Source organism: Canis lupus, chromosome 9, assembly GCF_003254725.2.
Source record: "Canis lupus dingo isolate Sandy chromosome 9, ASM325472v2, whole genome shotgun sequence".
Lineage (NCBI taxonomy): Eukaryota > Metazoa > Chordata > Mammalia > Carnivora > Canidae > Canis > Canis lupus.
The window spans coordinates 44470700-44491197 of NC_064251.1; the positions used below are offsets into that span (position 1 = coordinate 44470700).

General features: G+C 51.8%; 1 protein-coding gene and 1 long non-coding RNA gene across 28 annotated transcripts in view; one reads left to right on the forward strand and one right to left on the reverse strand.

Annotated features, from left to right (window-relative positions):
• The window catches only part of MYO18A (myosin XVIIIA), a 98792-nt gene that overhangs the window by 50131 nt on the left and 28163 nt on the right, over positions 1–20498 (reverse strand). For 5 of the 25 annotated variants that reach the window (XM_049114830.1, XM_049114815.1, XM_049114814.1 and 2 more), the window contains exons 3-5: positions 5643–5702; positions 2598–3269; positions 638–715 (exon numbers count right to left, since the gene is read on the reverse strand). The exons of 8 other annotated variants lie outside the window; for them this stretch is intronic. In XM_049114830.1, the coding sequence (XP_048970787.1) occupies positions 638–715; positions 2598–3269; positions 5643–5702 (810 nt within the window). Of the gene's footprint in view, positions 1–637; positions 716–2597; positions 3270–5642; positions 5703–14501; positions 14566–20498 lie in introns of those variants that run through there. 12 more of the 25 variants (XM_049114824.1, XM_049114822.1, XM_049114818.1 and 9 more) reach the window with 6 other exon arrangements.
• LOC112677638 (uncharacterized) lies at positions 14504–19014 on the forward strand. 3 transcript variants are annotated; one of them, XR_007413220.1, is made up of 3 exons: positions 14504–14705; positions 15845–18079; positions 18329–19014. It is a non-coding gene; the product is annotated as an uncharacterized LOC112677638 (long non-coding RNA). The 3 variants fall into 3 exon arrangements; XR_003147120.3 differs by having other exon boundaries at positions 14514–14705; positions 17227–18079; XR_007413219.1 differs by having other exon boundaries at positions 14542–14705; positions 15786–19014.

The following is a 20498-nucleotide window of genomic DNA, read 5'->3' on the forward strand; positions in this document are numbered from 1 at the left end:
TCAGAGCCATCATCCCTGTGCAGAACAAGACCACCAGCAGCTCCAAGGCCAAGACCCTTTCCTCACCCCTTACCCCCACCACACTCCTGTACCACTGACAGACAAGCATGCTGCCCCATGGCAAGTGGAGGTACCACTCTACCAGGTCCAGCTGCCACCTGCCCACAAACTGAGGGGCTGTGGGCAGACCTGTGGCCAGACCTGACCTGTCTGATGATTTGAAGACCTTTCTGAGGAGAAAGTGGAGTTGGCCTTGGACCTTGCCTCTAAGGAATAAGCAAGGAGTTAACAAGCCCCAGCTGGGTCAAGAAAGCCAATACGTCAAAAAAGGGGAGAGTTAACTCCTTGCCTCACCACCCATCAGGACCTGGCACCAAGACCCGTCCTCCAGGGCAAGAGAAAGGGGCTAGATCCTCAGCCAAGAGGGGTCCCCTCCCACAGGCAGAGGGCTCTGGGTCCCCTAGAAGAACAGCCCTCACTGCTCAAGCCCTCGGCAGAGCCCTCAGGCCACCACGGAGCCATCCTTCCATAGTCAGGTGCTGCTCCCACTGCCCCCCTGACACCCACAATCTGGCCAATAGCCTCGGGAAAGAGGAGCACCAGAGCCTGGGGAACCATACACGAGAGGTGGCATTACAGAAGCTGTGAAGATCCTCTCGAGCCGCTGCTGGGCCTCCTCTGCAGGGGTCAGCCGGACCTCAGGAATGGCTCCTGCCTAGAGGTTAAACCACTATTAGTCCTGGTCTTGGGCAGGAGGGGTGAGGTAGGGCACAGCATGCCAAGCTTCTAGCCTAGGAAGCTGCTGGGACCTCATGGACAAGTGGAGTAGGCTCAGGGAGGCAAGCCAGGCATGAACTTTAGTTTTTAAACTATGATGAGAAAAAAAGAACAAGTGCCTGGAAAGTCTGGGGTTCTTCCTTCTCATAGTCCTAACCACTTCGGCACCAGGGTGGCCCTATTCCCCCCACGCCCCCTGGCCCCTGCCCCAGGCCCAGGTGACAGGTGGGTGAACCTCAGGTTAGGGCACATCTCAGCCCCCCATTCCATCCTACTGAGAGGGACAGGCAGCCAGAGGGAGGGCAGCTAGGTCTGGGAACAGGCACATGACACTCTTTGGCTACTTAGAGGGTTCTACTCAGGGGCTGACAGTTCCCCTCACAGCCTGCCCATCAGGCCAAAATGCCCCTGCCAACTCCTGTGTGCCAGGAGGCGATTTCCCTGATTCAGAGAGCAGGCCAGCAGGGCCAGGAAGGCTGCAGCCATTATTTTCTCTAAGTTCTGTAAAACTCAAGAAGAATGGAGTAGGTAATAAGGCAGGTTCTGGGACCCTAGGAATCCCAGGAGGTAGCAGGCAGGGAGGGCCTGTAGGCTGTGCCCTACCCCCACCCCTTCCACCCTGCCCTTCCAGCCAGAAGAGCATGCAACAGCCTGGGAGAAGCAGTGGTGAAATTTGACTCCTCCCCTCCCATACTTTATGAGGTCTCAGAAGGCTCCACAAAATGGGGAAGTTTGAAGAGCACTGACCCTGACCAAAGGATCAGCCATATAGGCACCACCTTCCAACGTTCTCCCCTCTACCTCTCAGCCTCCTGTCCCACCTAGACGGTACTTTGTGAACAGATGGGGCCCCAGATCCAAAGGGGGCCCACTATGCCCATTTGCCAGCCAGGCATAGGGCTCCTCAAATCCTGCTGCCAGAGGGAACTGCTGGCCAGGCTTGAAGAAGATAGTGATGGCAATGATGGCATTAAAACCACTGTTATTAGCATCACTATCCATGCTACCATTCGTGGAGCACCCACTATGTCAGGGACTGGGCTCAGAATGTTCGTTATCTGTACCATTCCTCATCTTCACAGCAACCCTTCAAAGCTCGGATTATCCCTCATTTGTAATTCCAAAATCCAAAAGTTCCCCAAAACAAAAGATGTTTTTCTTAAGTATTTTATTGGCAAAACTTGTTTGTAGACTATCCCCTTGCTCCACCTATAGTGTGAGTGGTCATAGATTTTGCTGTGAAAGTATTTATGTTTGGTTACAGGTTGCTGCTCATTATGTATGACATTCTAAAATACAAAAATTAATTACTACCTTCCCAAACACTTCTGGTCCCAAGGGCTTCAGAGAAAGGATTGGAGACCTGTCCCATCCCCACTTGGCAGATGAAGGCTCAGTGATGGGACCTTGCTGAGATCCCACACAGGGTGAGCAGCTGGGGAGGTAAACAAAGGTCACTGGACCCCAGAAATTCTTTTTCTATCCTAGCACTGATCTGCTAAGACTCTGAACCTCTACTTGGGATCTGGAGTCTCCAACCAACACCATGCAGCCTGGGAACAGGCCCCATTCCCACGCAAGAGTGTCGAGTAACAGCAGCATGCTGGTTAGCGGTGCCCATCCCAGAGCAGAGGCCACCATGGGCTCTGGCACTCAGTTGAGGAAAGTCATGCAGCCCTGCCATTGGCAATTGGGCGGGCCCAGCTTCTCGGACATGCGGCCGTGTTGACGGAGCAGGGGGAAGCTGGCTGCGAGGGTGCCTGGCCCTCAGACAAGGGTGGTCAGGGGCGGGGGTGGGGGTTAGTGACACACTCGGGTACCTCCTGCTGCACGTCAGAGGCTGGTGACTTGGGCTGCTGTAATCCAGTGAGGGTTGACTTCAGGCCAGCAGAACCTGGGGCTGCCAGCTCTTCCGGTGGGGCCGGGGAACACTGCTTCTCTGGGGTTTCAGGCTTGGCTGGGGAGCCTGGCTTCCCTGAGGGGCCTGGCTCCTGGCTGGAGGGCTTCTCTCCCTTCCCAGGAGACTGCCTGCCACGGGCCTTGTGGTCCTTGCTCCTGCCCCGAGACATCAGGCTCCGCAGTCCCACAGAGAGCTCATCTTTGGCTGCCTCCTTCTTTGATTCAGGCTTAGGTGGGGCAGGGGGAGGCGGAGGAGGTGGTGGCTTGGGTCCAGGCACTGCCTTTTCTCCCCTCTTGCCTCTAGCTGGGTGCTCAGGGGATCTGACCCCTCTGCTTGAAGGCTCCTTGGCACTCCCAGGCTCCTCGCCAGGCAGCACCTTGCTCACCACCTTCCTAACTGCATTTGCCACTCTCTTCCGGGACAGGCCTTGGGCCTCCTCACTTGGGCTTTCTGCTGAGGCAGCCTCTGGGCCATTCATGGCGAGTGTGGGTGCAGGGCTCTTGGCTCTCTGGGAGGTCTCTGAGGGTACAGGGCTGGTGGGAGGCTGAGGACTCCTAGATGGGCCACTGCTGTCCTTTGAGCTGCCCTCTGGCTGCAGTCACACAAACACAGGTAGACATTAGCATCAGCCCTTGCATCCCTGCCCCACCCTGTGCAGAGGAAGTGAGAGGTGTGACCTCACACCTAGCCCTGGAACAGATCTCCTATATTCATCCATAGCTCAAAGAGGAAGAGGTCCATCTTCCAGATAGGATGATTGCAACTAAAAGTTTGGCTTCTCTCTCCCACACAGTACAAGCAGGTACTGCTGTCACCCTCTCTCTATCCCCAGCCTTAACCACAGAGCTGTGAGGTACCAGCACAGAGTGCCTGGAGGCCCATGAGGTGGCCCAGACTTACTGGTCTATGTCAGGGCAGCAACCATGCCCTATCCAGGTGAGCCTATTCCCTCGGAGCCCAAATACAGCAGCTATGGAGCATGGAGAGGCCAAGCAACCAATTCCTGCCATTGATCCTAGGCCTAATTCTGGTGTGTCCTGCCTTTGTGGCCCTGGTCTATCATTGTGCTTTCGGGGCAGCCAGACCCAAAACCTATCCATCCCAGTAAAAATAGTGGTCAGGGAACAACTTTCTGGCCCCAAGATGTGCCAACGTTTGTCTCTCCTGCTCCTCTGGTTTGTGGCCACTCTCTCCCTATCACCTGCACTCCTAGGGGCTACAGAGACCCGGTGCTGGCCTAGGAAGCTTCAACCTCAACCTGCTTTCTGTCAGCCTCTTTGCAGTTTTCCTTCGGCAAACCTCTCAAGTGTATGTGTACAGAGTAATAGAATGGAAAGGAGGCAGCTGGGGCCCACAGAGGGTTAAGCACTAAGGTGACCACAGATCCACTCTGCCCTAGAGCTGGGGCCCTGGCTCAGCCAGCCTCCCAGCCTCTGGGTGCCTAGCTGGAGGATGCTGGCACACTTTGCCTGACATACCCACCCTTCCCCCAACACTAGTGGGAACTGTCTGTGGTCCCAAGGGACAGTCACTTGGGAAAGCCAGGCTGGCTAATAGCAGGGCAGAATTTCCTGCAAAGCCAGCCACATTGCCCAGATAAGCAAGGTCAACCTCGGGACTCCTTGCTGGTCAGGCAATGCCCTGCCACTAATAGACCATGCTTGAGTTCCTGATCCCCAAAACAACAGCATTAGTTCCAGGGTACACCTGGGCACCAGGACCTGGAAGTCTGGCTTTCATCTCTGCTTGGACGCAGGAAAACACTCAGAGTGGACAGACTTCTCGCTGCCACACGGAGAGATTGCCCCACATCCTGAGCAGAGCTGAGGCAAGTCACCTCAGCTGTTGGGGTGGGGAGAGGAGGACCTAAAGGTGCCTCTTCCTCTACCTCTTGGACCAAGAGTGCTCCATGGCATGCCAGGGCACTGTGGAGCTGGCTAGTGCCTCCTCCCCATCCCCCTTCGGGCTTTCCTCCCATCCCCCCTGGCTGAAGATGGTGGCGATGAGGACAGTAACCATTGACACTCACACAATGTTTACTGTGTGCCAGGAAGTCTTCCAAGCACTTCACCTGTGATTTTTCACAAACTATCTGGATACTCTGAGGACCCTCCCTCCACAGATATCTCAAACACACATCTTTGAAATCACAAGCTAGCCTTGCGGGATTAACTACAGATCAGGTGGGAGCCACAATGTCTGGATGATCAAACCTCCATCTAAGGAAGTAGGGGAGTGGGGACAGGCACCATCTGGGATAGCGAAGCACGGATCTGCTTCAAGACCCAGCTCTGTCCCAGGGCCCCTGGCACTCCCACCCCCTGCACTAATAGCAGTCCTCTACTAAACTACACATCTTCAGACCTGCTATTCTGGAACTGTCTCCCCTATCTTGCCTCAAAAGAGTCCAGCCTTACTCAGTGTCCCTATCTCAAGGCAGAATGACCTGGGGGAGAGGCTGGGGTCATCGGGCAGCTGGAGCCTGCCTCTGGGTCACCCACACCAAGCAGCTGACAGGGTCTTGGGAAGACAGAACAGCTGCAGTGAAATCCATCCCTGTGTTGGTCTTGTGCCACCCAGAGGGGAATGAGGAGTCCCAACAGCTGAGCTCTCTTTTGGTGCTCCCCAACCTAAGCGTTTGCCCACCTAGGCCTCTCTAGCACCCAAGAGTTCAGGAAGCAAGAACTAAAGGTAAGAACTAAAGAGAGGGGTTGGAGGAGGTCTCCAAAGCACCTTGGTTTTCCCATCTCCTCCATGCACCCCAAGTTGGCATCATACATGCTGCACTTTCTACCTCATTAATGGCATTCCCTCTGGCCACCCCAGACAGGAAGGGGCACCCCACCATGCCTGCTGCTCCATGGAACTGCCTTATGAACTAGACTAGGGCTGGCAGGCACACCCACCCAGGCACACGCACATGTGCACACATACACACGCACACAGGGCTCAGAGAAGCACTTACAGCCCCTTCCTCCTTGCCAGGAGGGCCAGGCTTCAGCAGAGTTTTGTCTTCCTCTTTAACCTGAGGGAGTAGACAAGGAAGTCAAACTGCAGGTCAGGGCAGAAACTCTGCATCAAAGGCACAGGAGGAAAACATCCAATGGGCCCTTCCCTCCCCAGAAGGCAGAGTTCCTGTGTGTTCAGGAATACCAGCGGTGAAGGACATGGGCAACTTATCCTGTGCCAGAGTCAAAACCATCCAGTGAATGAGTAGTCTCCACAGAGCGGGGAAACCAAGTACCCTTGCCGCCAGTCCCCATCACGTGTCCCACTGGGGCTGTTTAAGAGTATGCCATCATGGCCTTGGTTACAGGGTGGACAGAAAGATCCAGATAACTCAACTCCTGCTGAACTCCACGAGTCATTCCCAGCTCAGAGAAGAAGCATCTGAACAAGAGCCGCCTGACCCAATGAGTGTGGAGGAAGGCTTGACCATGCTGTGGGGGCCCTGCCTGCTACGCCAACGGAGGCTGAACAGGCGACCTCTAGCAGGCTGGCTCCAACTTACTTCTAGGCCCCTGTGACATCCCCCAGCCCAGAGCCTGAATGCTTTCTCAGCCAGACAGCTGAGCAACGTCTGGAGGCAGGAAACAGGGCAGAGGTAGGAGAGGCCAGATGTTTTGCCAACCTCAGACCCACCAAACGGCTAACCATGCAGCTGAGGGAGGAAACCCTAAGGTTATAGGGGCACAGTGTAGAGGAAGGAAAGATGCCTGAGCTCTGGCTGCTCTGGCCAGGGGGTTGCACTCAGCCTATGAGCTAGCTGGCCTATGAGAGGGGAGTTGCAGAGTCGGGAAAACAGCAGCCACCAGACTGTATCTGGAAAAAGAACAGACCATGTGGATGATGCTCTGAAGGTTCCTTCAGTTCTGAGACTGGCTCAGAACAGACCCAAAGGGGCCACGCCTGAATCCAAATGAGTCCTCTGCCCACCCCTCACTGGCATCTCTCCCTCCAAAAGCTCAGACAGTCTTAGTGGATTTTTCTCCTCTTTGCCCTGTCACTTAGGACTATGGGAAAAAAGGCAGGTCTGTGAGCACCCCTACTCAGCTTCAGCATGCCCTTTTCCCCCCCAGACACAGTGGAGTAGTTGCACGGGAAGGTTTTCTTGATTCCTAATGGAAAAGATCCTTAGAAATTCGTCCAGGATCATGTTAATTATCCACCTCAGGGTGGGGGTGGGGACTCTCTATTTGTACCCAGAGTCCTTGGCTACTTTTGATCTCTAATTAGCAGCACCTAGGGCACTGACCAGCATGATGGCCGCTGAAGTTTTAAAGTTGCGTCTTGTCTAGAGAGCTATTTTCAATGGGCCTAAGCTTCAAAGTTAGTTCACACTGTTACAGACAGAGGGAAATGGCAATTATTCATCAGAGTGGGCTCTACTACTTTAGAAACTGGGATTGGAGCGATTAAAAGGAAAGGAGGGGCTGGTAGAGAGGGAACGAGGACAAGTGGCAGAGTCTGGGTCTGTGCCTACTGCCCCCCACCAATGTCCAATAGTTGCACCCTCCCCACACGCCCAAGGATCACACCATGCATTAGCACCTGAGCACACAGGTCAGGGGAACATCAAGTGTTCACAAACCACACAGACTTGCTCATTACTGCACGCAGTGCTGTTAGCTCAGGCTCAGGGATGGCCCAGATTCCAAGTCCACTCCGTGTCCTTCACCAGCTCCAATTCTGTGCTCCCTCCAGGGATGCGAGCTTGGGACCCCAAGTGTCCTGCCCAAGTGGTGAAGCACTGGGGATAACACTGACTGCCCCCCAAAATGCCTGGGACACTAGGCCCAGCTCTGAGCTCAGCTCTGGATTTAGCCTGAGGCTGACTCACTGCCACTCCTGCCCCCCCCCTCCCCCCCCCAGCCAAAGGCTCTGTCTGTCATAGGTCATTGCCCAGCTGGGGACTATGCACAGCACAAAGGCACGCCCAGGTCTGCAGTCTGAATCACCCTCTGGAACCCAGGCAGCCAGCTAGCTGGCCTGGCTCCTGACTCTTGGCTCTTCTCCTTCTACCCACCACCGTCCCCAGACACGGGGAGACCCAGTTCCAGAGACCTCAGAGCCAAAGCCATTCCCAGCGGCAACTGCCACAGCAGCCCAGGTTCCCAGGGGTGAGTCAGAGCAGCAGGGGGAAGGGAAGGGTGTGGAGGAGTTAACTTGGAGGGGCACCAGGGGGACAAAAGGCAGCTCAGCTTACCAGAGGTGGAGCTCAGAGGAGGAGCATGACTCAGCGCAGAAGCCCATCGAGGAAGAAGAGTGAGTTCACCAGCCCCCCTGGTCATCCTCCCTGGCCCCCAGATCCACACACATGCGCCGTCTTTAGCTCCCAGAACTCCCTGGCCCACAAGCCAGACTCCTGCCTGCACAGACCATGCCAAGCACATCAGAAAAGCACAAGGATTTTGAGACCCAACTTTCCTTTTGCTCCCAGAAGGCGAACCTTGATGAAAAGGCCATGGCGCCGAAGGTAGCCTGCACTCTGGGTCAGAGAAGACACGGGGGTGGGCAGGGTCGCTCAGGGAATCGGAGTCTTCCTAAAGGTCACGACCTGCTGGGACAAACACTGTGGGCGACAGGTGACAGGAGGGAGGAACTGGGGAGGGAGGCAGATAGCAAAGCTCAAAAGGTCAGAGAAGGAGTAAGGAATAAAACATAGGAGGAAAGAGATGGCCAGGTGGGTTATAGAACATAGAACGTCCTGCCCTTGGAAGCTGTGCGTCCTTGAATAAGCCACCTCACTTTTCTGGGCCTCCCTGTAGAATTAGGGGATGGATTAGTCTAGAAAATGGCTAAAGTCCTTCCCAGGTCTGCACTCTAGGGGTTTGGGTAGGAAGAGGCACTCTAGCCCTCAACTGGGTGAACCAAAGTTATGGGCCTGTGAAGGCATTAACAAAGCTTCTCCAGGACTGTGGTGACATTGCCTTCTGCTTGCCACATGCCACTACTGGCCAGGGGCAGGAGGGTGGGAAAATAGTAAAGCCACTCCAGCTACGGGGGAGAAATTAGAACGGGTCCTCTTGAGAAGCAACAGGCCGAATCTGCCTCAACCCAGGGAAAGGCTTTGTGCAAAGAATCTGTTAATTCAGTGGAGTTTCAAAACTGGCCCATCCTTCTTACTGCTTATCATGAATGACCAGTGAAAAATTAGAAATTGGGCAGCCCAGGTGGCTCAGTGGTTTAGCACTGCCTTCAGTCCAGGGCGTGATCCTGGAGACCCCAGATCGAGTCCCATGTCAGGCTCCCTGCATGGGGCCTGCTTCTCCCTCTGCCTGTGTCTCTGCCTCTCTCCCTCTCTCTCTCTCTCTCTCTGTGTGTGTGTTTCTCATGAATAAATAAATAAAATCTTTTAAAAAAAAGAAAAATTAGAAAATTATTTTGTCTATTTTATTATTTGGGTCATATGCCAGATATAAATAATTTCAGTCATTTGGTCTTGGATCTCCTGCTCAAGTTCCCTGGGAGCAGGGAGAGGTCCATTCATCTGAGGCCGTGAGGACACTTGGCCATTTGCACTTGGGCCTGTTCCTCTGCACCAGCTCCTCCTTAGGAATATCACTCTGAACACAAATGTGGGGTTCTCTCCAGAGGACATTATCTCTGTGGCTTTTGTGAGGAATTGCCTGGCTATTTCTGTTCTTGTCCTTATCACTGGCTTTTAAAGATTTTAAAGATTTGCTTAGGATGCAAAATAACCTAGCTTTAGCCGATGCAGAACAGGTAAGGAACTCAGCCCCAAAGATGGTAGTGACATCTTCACCACAGCCATTGCCAGAGCTGGGAATGACTTGCTTTGTGGAGCAAGGATACCAAGGCCTGTCTTCGCTGACCTGCTCTCTCTAGGGATTTCAGCCATTTCTGACAACATCATTAATTACTGTATATGGAACACCGGTAAAAGTATTTAACACTTTTTTATTTATTTATTTTTAAAGATTTTTATTTATTTACTCATGAGAGATACACAGAGAGAGGCAGAGACATAAGCAGAGGGAGAAACAGGTTCCCTGTGGGGAGCCTGATGTGGGACTCAAACCCAGGACCCTGGAGTCACAACCTGAGCCAAAAGCAGATGCTCAACCACTGAGCCACTAAAGCGTCCCTAACACATTTTTTTTTAAAGATTTTATTTATTTATTCATAGACACACAGAGAGAGGCAGAGACACAGGCAGAGGAAGAGAAGCAGGCTCCATGCAGGGAGCCCGATGCGGGACTCGATCCTAGGTCTCCAGAATCACACCTCAGGCTGCAGGCAGCGCCAAACCGCTGCGCCACCAGGGCTGCCCCCTAACACATATTTTTTAAATCTGTCTTACAACAGCCTCAGGACACAGGAATTACTTTTATTCTCATCTTACTGATGAAGAAAAAGACTTGGAATGAGATTAGGTCACAAAGCTATTAAGTGGTGGACCTGGATTTGAACCCAGGTTGCTCTGACTGCAAAGCTCCCTTACAGGCCCATCTTTTTTGCTAGTCACGTGTGGTCAGAGGGGCTAGGTCATCCTTAGTAGCCAACTCTGGCTAACATACTGTGTCACTGTCAATGTTTAGGAGGTCTGGAGAGGTCTGGATCAAGATGAAGCATGGATTGACAGTGAGGTATTTGTTCACTAGTGTTTACTAGTGACCCCACCACAATCCTGTCCCTCTGAAGCTCCAACTACTCTCTGACCAGCCTCCCTGGCACTTTTGGCCTCGTCTCCCTTTTTTTTTTTAAGATTTATTTATTTATTTTAGAGAGTGAGAGAGAGAGAGCATAAGGGGGAGGGGCAGAGGGAGAGAGACTCCATGCTGAGCCCTGGCATGGGGCTCAAACTCATGACCCTGAGATCAGGACCTGAGCCAAAACCAAGAGTCAGGACGCTTAATCGACTGTGCCATCCAGGTACCTCTCTGCCCTCCTCTTTGTGGGGGAAGGGAAGAGAAACCAATGTTCATTGAACCCTTACTATGAGCCAGTCACAGAGGCAGGCACTTTACACTGCTTCCTTATTTCATCCTCACAAAACCCACTTTCTAGAGGGTATGGATCTCACTGAGGGCCCCAGAGCTACTAAGTGGCAGTACTAGGATTCACGAGCAAGCAGGATGTGAGCCGTTTGTGCATCCACAGCATTCTCTGGACTGTGGTTTCCTCATGCACAGGATGCTATGTCACCCATCATACTGTGGGCCTTAATAAATAAACATTTACCGCATGACAGCACTGAAATGGGGGTTCTTTGGCAAACTCTTATTCCCATCTGGTCTCTTCCCTCAACTGTAAACTACAGAAAATAACACTTGCCAATCCTGATTCCCAGGGATGAGGGGGAAAAAAAGGAGGTAATACTCGCTCTAAACTTAGCAACGATAAATAGATGGAACACTCAATGCTGTAGAGTGGAAAAGGAGGGTGGGACACTCTGAGATTGCTGAGTAGCTCTTAGGGAAGCAACAGTAGCCATAAAATGCATCATCTTCTGGCCCTAGCCCTTCCATCTTCAGAAACCTATGAGCAATGGGCTGATTTAAAGAAAGGAGGGATCCCTGGGTGGCGCAGTGGTTTGGCGCCTGCCTTTGGCCCAGGGCGCGATCCTGGAGACCCGGGATCGAATCCCACATCGGGCTCCCTGCATGGAGCCTGCTTCTCCCTCTGCCTATGTCTCTGCCTCTCTCTCTCTGTGTGACTATCATGTATAAATAAATAAAATCTTTAAAAAAAAAAAAATAAATAAAGAAAGGAAGAGAAAAAAAAAAAAAAAAAAGCCCACAAACCCATGCAGAGACTTTTAATGATGCACTCTATGCCCCAAACTGGAAACAACCCAAATGCCTAGCATTAGGGAAGTAGCTCAGCAGTTTAGTGCCGCCTTCGGCCCAGGGCAGGATCCTGGAGACCTGGGATCGAGTCCCATGTTGGGCTCCCTGCATGGAGCCTGCTTCTCCCTCTGCCTATGTCTCTACCTCTCTGTCTCTCTGTTTCTCATGAATAAATAAATAAAATCTTTAAAGAAAAAAAAAAGGGAAGTAGGTAAACTATGATACTTCGGTACATACAATGTACCATTATGTTGCCATTTAAACTAACAAATATGCAGGCAAAACTCCACCTAAGGGATCCCTGGGTGGCGCCGCGGTTTGGCGCCTGCCTTTGGCCCAGGGCGCGATCCTGGAGACCCGGGATCGAATCCCACGTCGGGCTCCCGGTGCATGGAGCCTGCTTCTCCCTCTGCCTGTGTCTCTGCCTCTCTCTCTGTGTGTGACTATCATAAATAAATAAAAATTAAAAAAAAAAAAAAAAAAAAACTCCACCTAAAATAATACCCATCAAAGAAACCAAAACCTAAATGGTATGCAAACAGTGATCATCATAATCTTGTAAATTGTGTAAACTAGACACAATAGCGACATTTGGTATTTATTTTGTTATGTATTTGTTACTTACTGTTTATTTCTATTGTAAAGATAGCTAAATAGTCAATAAAAAAGAAAAAGCAGAGGAGATAATAGCTGCAAGCATTTGTTCTCAACAAGGAGAAATCCAAGAAATGTGCTGAGGGACCTTTTGATGCCCAGCCTGGGAAGGCTTCCAACACTCAGGGGACAGACCAGGCTGGGTTTTACCCACTGCATGGACCAGCAAGGACCAGCCACCCTTAACTTACCATCTTCTGTGCCCCTGCAAGAAGGAATGGGGGGCACGAATGCCCCCAGGGCAAGCTTTCTACTCACTAGGCTCCCCAAAGGCACGGAATTGCAAACTGGGAAAAATGCCTCAAGGCTCAGGAATCCAAGCAGATATCCACACACAGGGAGCCCCAAGGGCAGGGGGAAAAAAGAGATCTTGCTGTCTGAATTAGGGAACTCACACCTGTTCCCTCTGCCAACACTCATGCACATTCAGAGGAGAAAGAGGCATGGCATCGTCCTCTCTCTCCTTTCCTGTTCTAAGGAGCAGAGAGTAGCTCCCAGGAGACCCTTTCCCTGCCAGCCCCCCCCCCCCAACCCCAGCACCTACTTGTCTAAGGAGGAGGGTGGGAAGAAGGAACTAGCAGTAATAACAGCTAACCCTTACTGAGCATGTCCTAATTGCCAGGCACCGTGCTGAATCCTCTGCACGCATGAGCTCATTTAATCCCCACAACATTTCTCTGAAGGAGATATTAGCATGATTCCCACTTTACAAATGAGCAAAAGGAAGCTCAGAAATGACCTGGCCGAGCCCTCAGCACAGCAAATCGCAAATTAGAACTCACACCCAGGTCTGTCCTCCAGCAAGAACCTTCCAGGCTCACTTTAAGGGATGGAAGCAAGCCCTGCCTCCACCTCCCCTGGTTCACCTCCACAGTTGAACTTGTATGATGTCATCCACCAGAATAACAGCTTGGGCAGAAACGCAGGGGTTTCCAGAGATGACCTGCCCTTCCACCATGACCCGAATAAGCTTTGCACAGAGGTGCTTGAAAGGAACAAGGCCTCTGCAGGGAGTGGCCTGAAGGCCATGCTGCCAGCCAGAGGAGGAGGGGAAGAGTTTGGCAGGGACACCCTGGCTCCTTTGGTCCAGCCTCCAGTGAGAGCCCTCCCCCACCGGGGGGCGGAAGAGAAAGCGGCCGAGTGCCCACAGTCACTGCCGAGTGCCCACAGTCACTGCCGGCCAGCCCAGAGGAAGCAGGTGCACTGGAATGGCTTCCTGCTGCCACTGCGGTTGCAGACGGGCCTGGGGTTCCTCCTCCAATGGCTGGACCTGCTGGAGGCCTCCCTCCCCTGGGGACACTCGCTGCCCCACTGCGGGGCCCTTTGCCATCTGCCTTGCCATCATCACGCACGCCCCCCACCCCCCAAATCTGACCTAGTGCTGGTGGCCTGCGGGCTGGGGATCAGGTGGGGAGGAGGCTAGACCAGGAAGCATGCACCTCTCACAGCGAGGAGATTCTCGGGCCCCACCCCTGGCTACCCACACACACCTCAGCATTGGCGCCAGTTCTGTGGCTGGGATGGGGCAGTCCTGGGGCCCAGGGAGATTCAAATGCTCACAAGCACAACTCAGGCTCTCAGTATACCTCCGTGCTGGGCCAGCCCACACGCTGCCAACTGCTGACATGATGAAAACCTGACCCTCAGTGGCCAGGAGGGGTTGACATGGGGGAGTAACGGAATGACTGGGAGGCAGCTATGTCTCTCCTCACTTGCTTTTTTAAGGAACTTACTTCTCTAGAGTAATCTCTGCTGAAAATGAGACCTACAGACAGTCAGGGTATCCCCAAGATGCCATCTGTGCTCCTTCCAAGTGTCTGAGCCACAGAAATGCAGGAGACCATGCTGAGTCCACTTCTGGCCACCCTGACAGCTGGAGGGATGACCCCTGTATAGTGCCTTTTCTCATCTACAAGGAGGAAAAAGGGTGGAGGGCTACGCTGGTAATACGAGCCTTCCGAAGGTCCATGAGTTACTGGGCTTCCAGGCCTTGGAAGAAAAGAGTGTTCCAAGAAATGAGGGCCTCAGGCACCAATGGTCTGTGGGGAAGGCGTGTCACAGCCTGTGGGCAAGCTGATGCAGTCCCATGACACGGAGGTCTAGAAAATGGTGCCCCCTCCAAAACTCCCAAAGTCCTGAGTCAGGCCCAGGAGGTTTTGGGAGGTTGCCTGCACTGGATGATTCTCTCCCCACCAAGAAGCTCAGAGAGGGGCCCCAAGGCAGCGCCCCCTTCACCACCACCTCCTTCAGCCACATCTGGGGAAATAACAAAAAGGCCCCTCCTTTCGTAAATGAGGAACCGGCATGAGGAGCCTGGGACATTTCCGGGGTGGGTGGGGGGTCACAGGGACACTCACCCGCATGGCCTGGCCTGGAGCAACCCAGAGCAAGGAGTCTCCTCTCCGATGCTGCTCCGTTAGTGGCTCAAAATAGCACTGGCTTCAGCCCCGCCCCTGGTCCCCTCCCTCTCCCCAGGCCCCTCCTGCTGGCAGCCTGAGCTGCCCAACCCTGGCCAGAGCCAGTCCCAGACAGTGAGTGGCCTCCAGGACTGCGGATACCAGGTATGCCGGGATGGAGAGGGTAACACAGCGTGTGTAGATGGGGAAGAGGAGGCACGGAGAGTGAGGGGGCAATGGGTGGGGGGCGGGCAGTGTTGAAGGGTCAGGGGCAAGGGACAGGGAGGGTGGGGCTTTCCTACTGACACACACCCCGGCTCCCAAACAGCTGAGCTGATATGGCCCCTAAAAATAGCAGAGGAATTTGAGACCTGCAGCCCCCGGCCCCACAGGCCAGGATGAAGACAAGCACATGCACGTTCTCTCTCTCTCACACACACACACACACACACACACACACACACACCATCATGCATGAACACTCAATCACAGCACAGTGTTCTTGAGAACACACAAATCATAAGCTCACCCCAGCCATCTAATTACTGCGGCAGAGGCCAAGGAAACCACTAACGTCACATCCAATCCAATATACAGGGCCCGCTGCACGCTGGGCCAGAACGACAGCCATGCAGCCATCCTGGAACGTCTGGCAGGAATAGAGTGAGACCCACACGATCAGTCTGTGGCTGCCTTGCCGGAAATACACTGGGGACATGCAAAGAATCAACTGCACTTTCTGTGTATACACCTCTTGCCCTACACAGCTAGAGACTGCACAGGCACACAGGAGGGTGTGGTGGGTGGGCCTTGGCCCTGCAGAGGAAATTGTGGGTGTCTGGCCAGTGAGCAAGGGTTGCCCATGAAAAGCCAGTGCTCCTCATGAAGAGAAGGCCTTGCCTTGCTCTTCAGTTAGTACCAGGGATGTCGGGACTGGGGCTGGGGACCCCCAAGAGGCTGAAATGGGAGCTGGGGGCAGATGGGGAGGAGCCAAAAGACAGGTCTTTTGAAGCTGTCTCAGAAGCTGTAAGCTCTGCAGAAAAAAGGAAGCTGGCCTGTTTTTTTCCTCTCCAGGAAAAAAAAAAAAAAAAGAATGGGGTGAGGTGGTGTTAGGAGGGCCTGAAAAAGAGCTTTCACCAAACCAGTGTCCAACCACGGTGGCTGGAGATCCCCCAGGCCTGTTACCCCAGATAGTCTTATGAGCCCAGTAGGTCTTGTAAACAGTATGACTTTCTCTGTTGAAAGGTTGATAAGCACTGCCTGGGAGGACCAAAGCCCAGCTCTGCCTCTTCCCTACCACACAGGACCATTGGGACGTGGGGTCCCGCCTCTGGTTTCTAGGGACTGGTGTGTCGTCCCAGGGAGATCGTCTGGCCCTGCGGGGGCACGTGCTGTGTCAGAGCTCTTCACATCCCCAGGACTTTCTCGACACGCTGGTGCCAACCGTGGCTGCAGCTGAAATCCCTCATGGGACTCCAGAAATACTGATGCCTAAATCCCACCTTTTCCCCCTAGTTTCTGATTTAATTGGTCCGGGAGGGAAGCCTGGGCAGTAGGATTTGTAAAAGCTCCCCCAGGTGATGCTTATAGGTAGACAAGGCTGAAAACTGTTCAATATGAAGGCAGCAGAGGGGTCCCTTTGTTAAGTCACTGAGTGCCTGAAAGAATGAAGGGATGAAGCACGTAGCTGTGTGATCCCTGGGCCTGGGCCTTAAACGGCCCTCATCTGCAAAATGAGTGTTCTGCACCAGTAACTCTTCTCTATGGTCAGTATGAGACTGGTAAAATCTCAGTGAGTGAAAAGGTTTGGTTCTCAAAGCATGGTCCCCAAACCAGCAACCCCTCCCCCTTCCAGACCTACTGAATCAGAAATTCTGCATCAGGGCCCCAGCACCTGTGCTCTAACCAGCTCTTCAGGTGATTCTGAGAACCACTGCTCTGAAGGAATTATTCTTGGTGTCCCGTGGCTGACAGTGAGTCTCCCAGGTCCAGCCCACCGGGTTCAATCGTGGCTTGTCCATGCGGAAAGCTACACAACTGAACCCTGTGCTATGATTTCTTCACCTGTACAAGGAGGGCAATGAAAGTACCTACCCAGTAGGGTGATTGTAGGCATTAGAGGAATTAGTGCTTGCAAAGCTCTAGGAACAGTGTCTAACACAAAAATTTTCAATAAACTTATCGGAAAAAAAGTTTTCGATAGTTTTAATTTTTATCATCTATCTGTGATCATTGTCGGGGGATGGGGGAGAAGAGAAAAGCAAAGCATCACAAGCAAAATTTCCAGGTAACTGAAGACTATCCCCTTTAAGGCACAACATATTTTCTATTTTAAGTGATTTTCGAAATTCTATTACTAACTTATAAATCATAAAAACACACATTTTGTTGGTTCTCTTCTATTTTTTTTTTAAGATTTTATTTATTTATTCATGAGAGACACAGAGAGAGAGAGAGGCAGAGACACAGGCAGAGGGAGAAGCAGGCTCCATGCAGGGAGCCCGATGTGGGACTCGATCCTGGGACTCCAGGATCACACCCTGGGCCAAAGGCAGGCACTCAACTGCTGAACCTCCCAGGCATCCCTGTTGGTTCTCTTCTTAAGTAAAACACTCAGAACCCATCTCAAACATCTCAAACTCCTGAGCTTCCTCTCTTGAACTCCCCTCATTTCCCTCCTCTACAGATGAAAATGAGGGCCCATCATCCCCATTGTGATGACTTTGGACTTCCCAGCTTGGCTCCAGGCCAAGTATGCCCCTCGCCATACTCAACAGGCACCAGCCCTGTCCTAGGCGCTGCAGCCAACCTCGCTCCATGCCCGTGTTGGTAAGACCAGATGCCCTCTGTGTCCGGATTATCTGCTTTTTCATTCTTTTGTCCCCATCAGCTGTCACTCCACCTGTCAGCATGCCTGTCCCCAACAGTCTCACTTCCTTCTAATGAGCAGTTTCTGCCAAAGGCTAGAGAACCAGATAACCGAGCCTGATATAACAAAGTCCAGAGCAGAGCAAGTGGAATACCAGAGAGCTACTCTCCTGTGAGTAAAGGGCCTGGGTTTTCCCCCCAAGACTTGCTGCCCTCTATTTTGGTCACCTGAGGATCTTCTAGGCCCTCCTTCCATTCAGCAGTGCTCTGGAAGATGACCAGGGACTGGTATGTCATCCCAGGGAGATCGTCTGGCCCTTTGGGGGCATGTGCTGTGTCAGAGCTCTTCACATCCCCAGGGCTTTCTCGACACGCTGGTGCCAAGAAAAGTTACTGGTGCACCCCTTATGGGTGACCGAGGTGTCACTTTACTTTCAGAAGCTTGTTCTGAATTATTAGTAACCATGTGTCAATCTACTCTTTTATATTCAGACAACTAGATCCTGGTCATTCTGTCTCTGAGTTGACTTGTGTTACTGATGGAGATCATCTCAAAGCACTTTCTTCCCTCCGTGACAAGGGCAGACCTCTTCATTCAGAGAAGAAACCTGAGACCTGACAACCCACTCAGTGTCACACAAAGCCACCACCAGTACCCCTCCTGCCCAAAGGTTGGTGCTGCCTCAGGCCCCAGTAGGTCTTAAGTAAGCCCAACCTATAACCCCAGGGGGCTGGGCAGTCACTCCCACAGCCAACCAGACCACCCCTAGGCCCCTGGGTCTGCCTCCTGGCACTTCCCTTTCCCCTTTCTCCCTTCTTTTCCCCAGCTCCCCTCATGCTCTCACTTTCTCAGGCAGATATTCCCACAGTCCCCTGCCCTCATCACCACCAATGACTTAGAAATGCTTCTCTCTTCCCAGGCTCTGGGATTGAGACCCACATCGGGCTCCTTGTGGGGAGCCTGCTTTTCCTCTGCCTGTGTCTCTACCTCTCTCCCTCATGAACAAATAAAACCTTAAAAAAAAAAAAAAGAAAGAAATGCCTCTCTCCCTTGCCCAACTTTCCCATCTGTCAAGGTCGACAAGTGTCACCTCCCTCATGCAGTCTTCCCCAGACCCCAAGGCCTGCACAGAGGCATACTGCAAAGAGCACACCTTCGCAGTCAGGCACCCCAGTCCTGGATCTCAGCTCTGCGTCTATCTTGCTGCCTGACCTAAGGGAAAGTTACTCAGCTTCTTAGGGTGTCCACTTTTTTTGCCTTATAATACCTATTACTACCTTCTGGGTTGTTGTGAGAATTTAAAAAAGACAGTATATGTAAAGTACCTGGCATTAGGCCTGGCAAATTGTAGGTAGTGATTAAATTATTATCAAAAACCACAGTCCTGGGCAGTCCCGATGGCCCAGCAGTTTGGCGCCGCCTTCAGCCTGGGGTATGATCCTGGAGACCCGGGATCAAGTCCCACGTCGGGCTCCCTGCATAGAGCCTGCTTCTCCCTCTGCCTGTGTCTCTGCCTCTCTCTTTCTCTCTGTGTCTGTCACGAATAAATAAAATCTTAAAAAAAAAAATTAAAAAAAAAAAAAAAAAAAAACAACCAACCAACCACAGTCCCGTCTATACCCAGATATCACCATGTACACATGGTGGTTTTTTAATACTCAATATGGCACTTTGCTAGATACAATGGAATGAGCATAGATACTAAATGGGATTAGATTCTAAAGTCATCCTGTAAGGCAAATGTAAAATATAGCCAAAATTACTCTCGAAAATCCCTTAAATTGCTCACAAAGTATAGCACACATTGTTTTATATATTCTACGTATCTGCAGGAAAGCATAGCATGGACAGTCATGTACAGCCTACAATAAAAAGAAATACACAAAATGCAATGTTTAAATTTTTTCTCACACAAACATAAGTGGAATTTATTGAATTTTGATGTGCATGTGCCACAACTACACAGCATAAACTAATGTTTTGAATGGTAATCTATTTGTGATATGTCTAAATCTTATCTCCCTGAACAGGAGGGACCATTTCCTATGTCTTTTAAATCTCATCCCCCTCCCCAGCACTAGACACACAGTAGGTGCTAAGTATCCACTGGATTTAACTAACTGACCTGAAAGGTAACTGTTGTGAGATACATGGTGTTGAACACAATAGGGAAAAAAGAGATATCCACATAGAGTAACAACCTCGACTACCCTGCGGTGGTGGTGTGTGTGGTTGTTGGTGGTGTGGGGTGAGTGAAAGGTCCTCTGTTACTGGCACTGGGCCAGGCAGAGTGGCTAAGCAGGGGGGCAGGGGCGGGCTACACAGAAGGCTCTGAAGAGTGAAGCCATTCACATATTCAACTAGCAGTTACCGGTAATTCCTCAAGGTGAGCACCAGGGAGAAGCACCAGGCCGGCTTCTTTTTCTGGCACTTCACAACTGGACTGTGAGCTTCTCAAGGAAGAGGCTGTATGTCTGTGGTTCAGTCTGTGTGCTCTGCACCTCCCGAGAGCATTGGGTCCTGCTCAGAGGCAGTGCTCCATAGATGGATGAGTGAGTGATTGAAACAAGATGATGCGGACACAGTTCTGACCTCAGCAAACATACAGACAGGAAGAAGAGAAACAAAGCTACCCAAGTAATTAGAATTGGTGTAGGATCTACTCCATGCTCCAACAGGGTCACTGATAATGTTCTAGGGAAATTCAGAAGCAGAGATCTTTTCCTGCTGGGGAATAAAACAGAGAGCTTATGGGCAGCTTGGGGCTAGGGCCATGAAAAATGGAAGGAAGTGTAATGAGATGAGAGAAGAAGGGGATTCCAGGGTAAAGGAGTAAGATAATAGAAGCATGAAACATGAAGCACAAGCAATAAGTCTGGATGAAGTGACACAGATAGGTAAACAATGAGAGGCAAAGCTGGGAAGGTAAGTGGGGCCAGATCAAGAATGCCCACGTGTCATAGTGGACAGGTGTGGTTTCAGCTGTCCACAATCCATTCCTCTATTCTCTGATTGCAGCACCCCAATTTTTCCCTGGGGACCTACCCCAGCATGTGACTTGAATCTGGCCAACAAGTATGTCATATCCC